This window comes from Prinia subflava, chromosome 2 (genome assembly GCF_021018805.1).
Source record: "Prinia subflava isolate CZ2003 ecotype Zambia chromosome 2, Cam_Psub_1.2, whole genome shotgun sequence".
Classification (NCBI taxonomy): Eukaryota; Metazoa; Chordata; class Aves; order Passeriformes; family Cisticolidae; genus Prinia; species Prinia subflava.
This window is the reverse complement of record NC_086248.1, coordinates 39,297,142-39,307,136: the sequence shown is the minus strand read 5'-3', so window position 1 is coordinate 39,307,136 and position 9,995 is coordinate 39,297,142. Positions and strand designations below refer to the sequence as shown.

Genomic DNA, 9,995 nt, shown 5'->3' with positions numbered 1-9,995 from the left:
ATGGATGGTCTTAATTCTGACTTTAGTTATAGTGGTGGGTTAACCTTGTCCAGCTGTCAGACCCACCCAGCCACTCTCTCACTATCTCTCCTCAATAAAATATGGGAAGAAAATAAGATGAAAATCTCATGGGTTGAAGTAAGGACAGGAAGGTCACTTACCAGTTACTGTTGCAGGCTAAACAGACTCATCTTGGGGCAAAATAATGTAATTTATTGCCATTTAAAATAGATTTATATAGTGAGAAACAATGACAAATATTAAAATAAATTGTCTCCCTCATCTTCTTTGCAGGCTCACCTTCCTCCTTCATTCCCAACTCTTATACCTCCTACCCACTTCTGAGCAGCGCAGGGGGATAGCAAATGGAGGTTTGTGATCAGTCCACGACTATTCCTCTTGTCTGTTCTTTCCTCCTCATACATTCCCTTCCTCCACAATGAGTCCTTCCTATGGGATACAGTTCCTTCAGGGAAAAAAAACCCAAACAACCACCTAGCCACTGAGTGGGGTGTCCATGGGATGCTGTTCCTTCAGGACACATCCTCCTGCTCTGACACAGGATCCTGCCCAGGCCACCATGGGCTGCAGGGGAATCTTTGCTCCAGTGCCTGGAGTACATTCTCCTAGCCTTCTTCTCTCACCTTGATGCTCACAAGCTTGTTTCTCATCTTTCCCCCCTCATTCTCCATTCCTTGTGCCTTTCTTAAATCCACTTTCCCAGAGGTGCCACACCTTGGCTGCAGGGATTAGCCATGCCCAGCAGTGGGTGTGTTGGAATATGCTGGAATTGGTGTGGGGTGGCCCTGGCTGCTCTTTGGAGAGGCTGTCTGGCAGTGCCCACTGCCAGTGCCTGGGCACAAACACCTCCTACAATTATATAAAATATAGGTGCTTTTGTCCAGGCCCATTTTCTGAAGGACAGTTTAGCAGGCCCTCTGCTTTCAGCAAAATGATCCTGCGGGGAGTAAAGGAGGGGAACTGCGTGTCCATGGCTTTTCCACTTATCTTCATCAGTTTAAATCCCTCTGAAAGAAAAACGAGGCTTAACAACAACATTACATTGGCTTTTTTTAGCCTATGTTGATTGCTGCTGGAAAATATGTCTAGAAGGAAGGCTATGACCTATGAGAGCCTAAGACTGCTTTCTTAGTTTACTATAGGGAAAGTGAGAATGGGACCTCTAAGGAAGAAGGGATTTAGGTTGAACAGCTCTAGGGGATGCAGCTCCAGGAAAAAAAAAAAAAAAGAGGCTGAGCCGATATTCATGTAAAGCTGTTCTTTGTTTCTGTGCTATTGAAAGCGATACACAGAGTAGGTATAACTTATCACTGAGCAGATAGTGTGAGCTGAGTTTGGACAACAGTTTGGGAAACGTGATTATTCACAGGAGCTGATCATTTTCTAGGGATTGAAAAGGATGATGAAAAATCAGAAAAGGATTTTAACATTGTGCCTTGTAATATAGTCACACTCAGTTAAAAGCCCTTTGACTCAAGTCTCTGACAGAGATTATTTTACACTAAGCTCTTCTGCTAACTAATAACAAACCCTGCATCATCACATGACAATTCTTACTACATAGGAAATGAGCAGATATTATGTATTCTGCTCTCTGCTTGAAATTGTAGCTTGTCCAGACTGTTGCATTTGTTTAGGAAGCTTTTGAATGGTAGAGACAATGATACAGTGATACAATTAGAGACAAGATAATCACTTGTGGTTTGTGCTACCCCAAGTACCAATATTAGCATCTGACCATGTTAAACAGATGAGTTTACCTATTTTTGTCTCTTCTGGGTTAATTTCCTCTGCTGGCTTTGCTGCCCTGTGAATGCATATTCCCCTTCCTGATCTGGGATCATGGTTCTTAGTTTTTGCCTTTTAGGAAAACACTAACCTTCATCCAGGCCTATAGTCCATTATAGTCCTGCATCCTTTGGATTCAGTGAACTAACCCTTCATTATGCAGACTCACAGATCCATTACATGTATTGGCATCACTGGTATGCTTTGCTCTGAAACTACTGCTAATGGGATAGTGGGAAAGGGTTCTAATAGCAAGACCCATTAAAAATTGAATGAGACCCATTAAAAATTGTGAAGAAGCAGAGGACCTGAGCAGACTTCTAAAAATACCACTTTAACTATACCCTGAGGAGCTGGACAGGATTTTTTCATGAAGTTCCATTTTGTGGAATGCAGTAATAACTATTAAGAGGCATACGGGGAATAGTGGCAATTTTTTGTAACGAAGTGCTAACAGAATCAATAATTTCTGTGCTTCACAAGGCAGATTGAGGAACCTCTGGAATGGGCCAACAAACTCTGCTTTCATGGCTTTTGGAACAGAGTCCTGTACACGGTCAGGCAGCAGTAAGTACACTGAAGGCATGTGTTAAGCACTTGTTGACAAATATTATTTGCATAGCATCATAAAATGGTTTGGGTTGGAAGGGATTTTTTTGAGAAGCAGTTTGTGTGTACCCCTAGGAATAAAGGTTATGGTGCACTAGAATTCATAGCTAATTTTTTCCATAATAATCTCCAAAACAAGGTGTCTTTTCCATATTTATTTATGTCCTTCTTTTTTGTGCCCAAGATAACCATTAACATCTCACTGTAATTCTCACTATAAAGGTGACACTAAGGAGATATTTTTTACAAGCCATGCAGGCAAGTCACCTTAGTTCACCCTTCCTCTTTCATGGCTTTCCTTCCACCACAGAATCACAAATTTCCTTTCTGTGGAATCCCTCCCCCACTCATGTCGGAGTCTGAAAGGAAAACTTTGTCAAAGGGATGTGTTTACTGAGATTTTTGCCAGCTGGAAGAATTCTGTGCTTTTGATAGTTTTGTTATAAAGTACATTTCAGAGTGTTGTGGCGTAGCAAGTATTTTCTAGGTGCTTTTCTCCCTAAGTTGAAAGTATAGTATTTCATCAGTACAAGACTGTTTTTCTGGGTACAAAACTTAGCAAGATTTCTTTTTAAGTGCAAATCTTGGCATTCCATCAGCAAGCAACTGCATTTAGCAGCAACACAAACAGGGAGATAGTGATGGGGTATCAGGCCTGTTAACCCCAAGTTTACCAGGCAAGGCTTGCTAAAATATGTCTGGTTTTTGAATGCATTATGTTTATCAAGAAATAAAATTGAATTTTATGGAAATAGTGAAACAGTTTATTCATAATTTCATTGCAATTTGAACCTCTCAGTCATTCCAGAAGGGACATATATGTGGTGTTTTTTATTTTTGTTGTTGTTTCTTTCTTTCTTTGTTTTTTTGGTTTTGTTTTGTTTTGTGATTATGCAATACTGCAGGGGGGAGAAAATATAACCTTTCTCATCAGTAATACTGATGCCTATTTTTCTGGCATTTTTCACCAATTTCTCCAGTTTCTCAAGATTTTGCCAGTAGCCCAAAACATAACACTACTGAAAGAGCTATCTTTCATTACTAGTCTAGTACTGAGATTTTCCAAAGGATTTTAAAATAGAAAAATCATTTTAAAATAAAAAAATGAAGCAAAGATTCTTGAAAGCATGGACACTGAATAGTGAACAAAAAATCACCTTACTTTTCAGACCTTAGAATTCTTAAGCATTCGGGTCCTCACCACCAGTTGGTCTCAGGATTCCCCTGGTAGAAATATTTAACCTCAAGATAGTCTCTGAGGGTCACTCCCGGGATCAGAGGGGGTGAAGAGCAGAAGAACTTTGAGGTTAACAGAGGTGTCAGAGGCAGGTACCTTTAGAAGCAGACAATCTACGTGTATACCTCAGGGCTATAAAAGGACAGTTGATTGCAGTGGGAACTGATAAGAAGCACAAGCAAATCATTGTTCTTAGAAAGAAGGCTCATTTGAGATTGCTGTCCCTATTCTCTGGCACGTTTTAGCAGGCTTGGCCATGGCATATCTGCATTTGTGCTAACAGCTCGATTTTCTTAAAGCACACTTCCAATTAGCTGCAGCTTTTTCACCTGTAGTATTAAAAAACCTGATTGTCTCAGGACAGCCAGAGTGTAACTTCTTATCTCCAAGTCACTGCTGTATGAACATGCCCTCAGGTGCTTTTCCTTAAGCTCTCTGAAACTGAAGCTTCCTCCTTTTTATTGGAATTAACTCTCACTGCTCCTAGTTAAGCTTCCTCTGTTGCAACCAGAATAGTGGATTTTTTCCCTCCCAACATCCAAACACAGCCTTGTTTCCACACATTTCCATGCCTGTCCACAGATTTCTGAAAACAGCCCAGCATGAAAAGGCTCAACAGAGCTGCACAGAGTTAAAAGGCTGAAAACTGAATGAGCTGCTGATCTCAGACTGCGTATTTTTATTCTACTGTTTACAACATTCTTTTTCTTCCCCTCTCCACCTCCTTTGTTTTCAAGTTATTTGTTAATTCCACAGATTCCAGTTTTGTGCATTTGCACTCTGAGAAGAGTATAGAATAATTTTATTCAGTAGTCGTAAATTTTACTTAGAACAGTTGTAGAAAATTGACCTAAAAGCACCCTGAGGACACGTAGCCATTAAGATAGATTGCTTAGGTATGGTGCAGAACCTATCAGTGTAGACTGGTAAGAACAGGTTAGACAAGCCCCACTAAGCAATGAGAGATCAGATTGTGCCCCCAGGTCCTAGGGTTGGGCTAGAATGACCCCACTGGATTCCTTCCAGCCTTGTACTCATAATATTAAACACAAATTCTTATAAAATGCACCTAATAAGAGCACAAACTGGCAGTCTAAAACTGCAAAGAATTGCAGAAAAAATGAGTAAAAACATCCCTCATCCTCAAAGTTGTCTTGCAAACTATGAAATAGCCACATGGTACAGAGTGAAAACATGAAGGAAAGTAAAAAAAAAATCTGTGGACAACAGCAACTACGAAGTCCTTATTTTCAAAGGCTGAACCCAAGTCTTTCTGTTGATTGCTAGATGGGGTACTGCTGCTTTTTTTGTGACTATCTGAATCTTGATCCCTCGCTGAAGAAAACCCTATTCTCAGCTTCCTTCTCCAAATTGCTGTGCAATGCACAGCATCCTGCTACGGCTCAGCAGCCCCCAGCCTTCCCCCTGACTGTCATCCATCCTCTCCTTCTCTCCATGGCAGTCACACACTGTCACTCTCCAGCTGCTTATGCAACAGCTCAGTGGTTTCTTACTGCCATCCAGCTGTACAGCAAGAGACATTAGCCAGGGACACAGAGTCTCTCAGAACAGCAGAGGAAGGCAGCTAAAGCACTGCTGTCCATACTGGAGTGACTCTGTATCCACCAGCATTAGCATGTATATGTATAAAAATACAGTCAAATCAGCAAGAAACTTTTCCAGACAATCTGGAGTTAGTGTCAGGACACTCCACATGGTCAGCATTGCTTTCTAATCATGAGCTTTTAAGTCTGTCTCAGAGGGTACAGGAGGTACCCTTTCCTTCCCTAGGCACAACTGGAAAACAAATGGCATGCAAAGTGGTCAGAACCTCAGCAGCACTGCCAGCCCTGGTAACATGCAGACAGAACCTTTTTTACCTTAACTTCCACGGTTGCTTGTCCACATCACAGTTAGTTTATGACCAACAGCAATCTGTGAAAGGGGTGGTGGCTTTCCATACTGTGCTAGGTATAGAAAATGGAGTTCTTCACCACTGTAGCTTAGTAGCAAATTTTATCTGCCTTGTCAGGAAAGACCTTTTTATCTTCCTGAGTATAAAACTCATCCTAGTTATGCAGCACAAGCCAGTCCATGCCTCTTTCAAAAGCCCTGAAAAGGCTCTGCACAAAATGAAGCCGATCAAAGAAAAGTGCTCCAAAAGCAAGTGGTCTCTTCCTCCCTTCTTTCCCTGTGGTTTGGGAACAGCAAACTGCTGTTCTCTCTGATTCTGCCAGAACTGCAGAAAGAGCTCTTCAGCAGCTTTGTGACCGGTTTGTAAAGCTGCAGCCAGCCAGCTGAAATATGAATCACATACCTGCACAAGCTGTGTGTTTGTGATGGCCACCCGCCCACCAGAGAGCCCTGATTAGCTCACAGTGACTGTGAAAATGATGTGAGCGAAGCCAAACACAGAGGGAGCATGAAGTGGCAGGAGAAGAACCATAGGCATTCCTGTGCACATAAGTTAAACTCCCCATCAAAAAATCGCAATTGCTTCTGACTGATTTCCTAACATGTAGTTCCCTTGTAGAGTGGAAAAACACCTCCTCCTGTGAAGAAGATAAATCAGAATCAGGAAAAAGCAGAGGATGCCCACTTATAATATTAAACACTTACTCTAGGGTATATTAGTTCTGAGGCAAAGCAAGTGTTTTGGAGCTCTGAGCACCAGCTGTTTGTGTAGATATGATTAGAGGCTAGGTGCAGTAGTTATACTGCTGTATCTTGCTGCATAAGCAAGCTCAAAAAATTTAATCGAGATTTAATGCTGTCTCTTTTTTTGCAGATACAACTTTATACATCTGAGGATTTTGCCAGTGGCAACACAACATGTGAGATAGTTCTGTAGCCAGAAAAGAAAGCCTGAGAGGCCTTTAAGAAATACCATAAATTCCCCTTAATCTGATCTCTGCTTGACATTTCACTTCTCTGCTCGTCTAGCACCTTTTCCTTAAGGAACTTGTTACACCTCCAGGTTTGGGATCTGTGCTGATACAACTTTTTAGGATGGTTTAAATACCTTTTTAGGGTTTTTAGGATGCAGGTCAATGTTCTTCTGTGCTCTGGATACTAGTTACCAGTGAGACAACTGCCCTAGAGAGAAAAGAAAGCTGCTGCAGTGCTCAAATCAGTTCCAATCTGCTCTGTGGCTGAATTAGAGAATGCCATTTACTACTACATTAACAGAGAAGAGATGTGATAATTTATAGGTTTACTTTTAAAAAATATGCCCATATTCTTTACAAATGAGACTTTTTTCCCCTCACAGGATGGAAAGATGGGCATTTGTTTTACAATCAGCAGAACTGGCTTTCTGGACTATTCTGAGCTAAGAAGTAAATGTTGGATAAAGAGGATTCAGGATAGCCAAGAGTCATCATCCAGGTTCTGCTAGCTGTCTAAGCAGAACTCCTCACTGATCCAGCTCTCTTAAAAGCCCATCAGTGACTCAAAGCTTCAGATTAGATTCTGTGCATGAAAATACAAATCCTTCATCTTGTAATATACTGAGTGCTAAAAACAATGGCTGCTTATTTTCCATCTGGGAAAACTGCAATTCTAATAAGTGATGGACTGTAGAGCACTTGTGGGTATAAGGACACCAGCACTAATTGGAAGAATGGAGAAACAGCACCAATCATTTTCATTGTGCACCAACAGCTATGTTTTCAAGATTACTTGTGTTGGTAGTACCAAATATTTCAAAAGAATACGCTGTTAAGAGTAAGAGAGAAGGCGATTATAAAACAAGACTCTTGAATGAAATATTTGTCTTGCTGGAGCAAGATTAGTAATTCACTATAAAGATTATACTATACTGTAAAATTTGGACACTGAAAACAGGAGAAGACTTTTAGATCTGATACAAGTGCCTTTTTACTCAAACACAGGGAGAAAGAGCAAAATCCACAAAAAGTAAGTTCTGAAAATATCGTAATAAGAGCTTTAAACACAGGCATGCACAGAAACTGAAACAAAAATGTAATCACCCAAAACCTAAAGCCTGATAAAACAAGAATGAAAGCATATTTTAAAAACAATATATATTTTAGATAGTGTATATCATATAATCAGTGAAACTGACAATCCGTCAGCCTCTCAAACTGCACACTCTTCTAAGAAAACGAAATTGCAGTTGAGAGGAAGCAGTCGTTAATTTCTTGGAGTGTCTCTGTGTGCATAACAAAAGGAAGAGCAGGCAGCTGGAACTACAAGGATAACAAGCTGAGAAATACAAAGCTTAACAAAGTCACTGAAGAGACTTTTTCAGTAGAAAAGAAAAAAAACCTGAAGTTCTTCAGTGAAGAAACAGCAAATACACAGGAGGAATGGGTTGAAGGCAATTGTCCAAAAAATCCCCTCCAGTAGCTTCAATCACCAATATTCTAAAGAGATGTTTTCATTTCACTACGAACTGTCCAGGTTAACACAAACACTGATGCCTCTGAGAGCAACTCAAGCTTAGAACATTGCAATGAAGAATATTCTTCACAGGCTGCTGAAAAAATGTTGTACAAAGCAGACCAGCAGTTAGTCCAGAGATATTATCTCTTTCGAAAAGCTCAAGCTCTTTGCTATTTCTTAGCTTATTGTCTTTCTTTTAAGCATCTTAAAAAGAGAAGTTAAATGTTTGCAGTCTAAGTTTAATTCTAATATTCAATTTGCACTTGATTCTAATGTTCAATTACTGGATTTTAGTGTCATACATTATTCTACTCTTAATAGACAAAAAAAATCCGTAATGAATTTATTAATGTTTTACCACTACAGTAACTATTCAATGCAGGATTATTTACTGTATCTTAGAAATACAATTTGCCAAGTAGTCTTTTTTGCATCTTAAGGTTTGCAGCCCATAGTCTTTCTCTGGTACCACTTTACTGCCTATTAAATCTGGGCATTTAAAAAGTGGAAAGAAAGAGATTTCCTTGTTCCTACAATGCAAGGAAGACTTTATACAGCAATCTTACTCAGAAAGTGACTCTCTAAAGACAGTTGGCAGAGATAGGTAGGAGGAAACACAGAGAGAAAGAATAAGAACAAGGGAAATAAACTGTAAAAGATTAAAAAAGGGGTCTAGATATGAGGTCAACAGCACTAAATTCTGTATACCTTTGCTTTAAGGACATTGGTGTAAAAAAAAGTGGTGACAAGCAGTTGCCTTTTCAAACAGACTGAGAATCCATGCAGTTAATTTAGCAAATGTGGGTAGGACTAATTTGATGACAGAAACATTAAGAGGAACCTAAATTAAGGTTAAGAGGCTGTGCCAAGTCCTAAGAAGCCCCAAACCAGAAACATGCTCTACTAGTAGGGATCAGGGGACATGCTGCAACTCTGCAAACTTCTGTTCATTTGTCTTTTAGTGCTGGTCATGCTTAAACTCTGTCTGACCCTCTGCCTTTCAGACTCCTGTGCTCTTAGCTGCCTGGTGCCAGCACATCCCCAGAAGGGGCTCATTCTTCACAAGGAAGGGCCACTCAAAATCAATAAACTAGCTATTACCCCAGCTCTCAGCCCTAAGGATATGGATGTGCCTATAAGAGCAGAATCCATCTTAAATGCACTGTTAACAGCTGCTTTTTGTTTGTTTGAATTTAAAGGAAACAGGCATAGGATGAAGTCTCTTTATGCAGAAATTGAAGCTATGACCTATTAGATATGAATATTTCTTCAGCCTGAAGTGATTCAGACCTCAATATTTCAATTTCCTTAAAGGTTTTCTAGCTCCTAGACAACAACGTCTGTTGATTTTACAGTGTGTGAGGAGCTTTAGGAATAGAGGTGAGCAATCCTTTTCTCCTCATTGGAGGCATAGTTGCTAATCAAGACAATACTATTTTCTTTTGACCTCTTTCTGTCTCCTGCCTATTGACCCCCCAACGATTTATGCTCAGGGACACATCTGCAGCAGTGGAAGGTAGAGTCAGCTTCCTTTCCCAAGCAGTTTACAACCCTGTAAAGAGAAGGTGAAAGGGAGGGTATAAATCTCAATTGTTGGAAAGACCACAAAAACTGGTCTTTATTCTGGGTGAATAATTTTCTGGTTCTGTTTCAAAAGGTGTAATTTCCTAACTTCTTCATAGAAGGAAGGGACTAGATCCCTGCTCCCAAGGGAAGATTCCCAGCTCTGAATCCCAAGAAGGACCCAGTTCTTTAGAGCACTGGATGTATCTTGGTGAAGGACAGAAGCAGATGGAAGAAGACAGATCCCAGTTGTGTCCTGGGCAGCCTCTTTCACTGTTTGTGGTGTGTTGCAGTTGTAGGTGCCCAGCAGATTTTCTGCATTGGGTAGGTGCTTCAGGAACCCTACTACAGCTTTTGGGCTTCTAATGTT

General features: G+C 40.4%; 1 protein-coding gene across 11 annotated transcripts in view; it reads right to left on the bottom strand.

Annotated features, from left to right (window-relative positions):
* Positions 1–9,995, bottom strand: part of FUT9 (fucosyltransferase 9) — a 104,835-nt gene that overhangs the window by 10,658 nt on the left and 84,182 nt on the right. Inside the window, exon 1 of one of the 11 annotated variants that reach the window (XM_063389667.1) lies at positions 5,973–6,182. The exons of the other annotated variants lie outside the window; for them this stretch is intronic. Coding sequence (XP_063245737.1) covers positions 5,973–6,135 — 163 coding nt within the window. The 5' untranslated portion in view covers positions 6,136–6,182. Of the gene's footprint in view, positions 1–5,972; positions 6,183–9,995 lie in introns of those variants that run through there. 11 annotated transcript variants of the gene reach the window in all.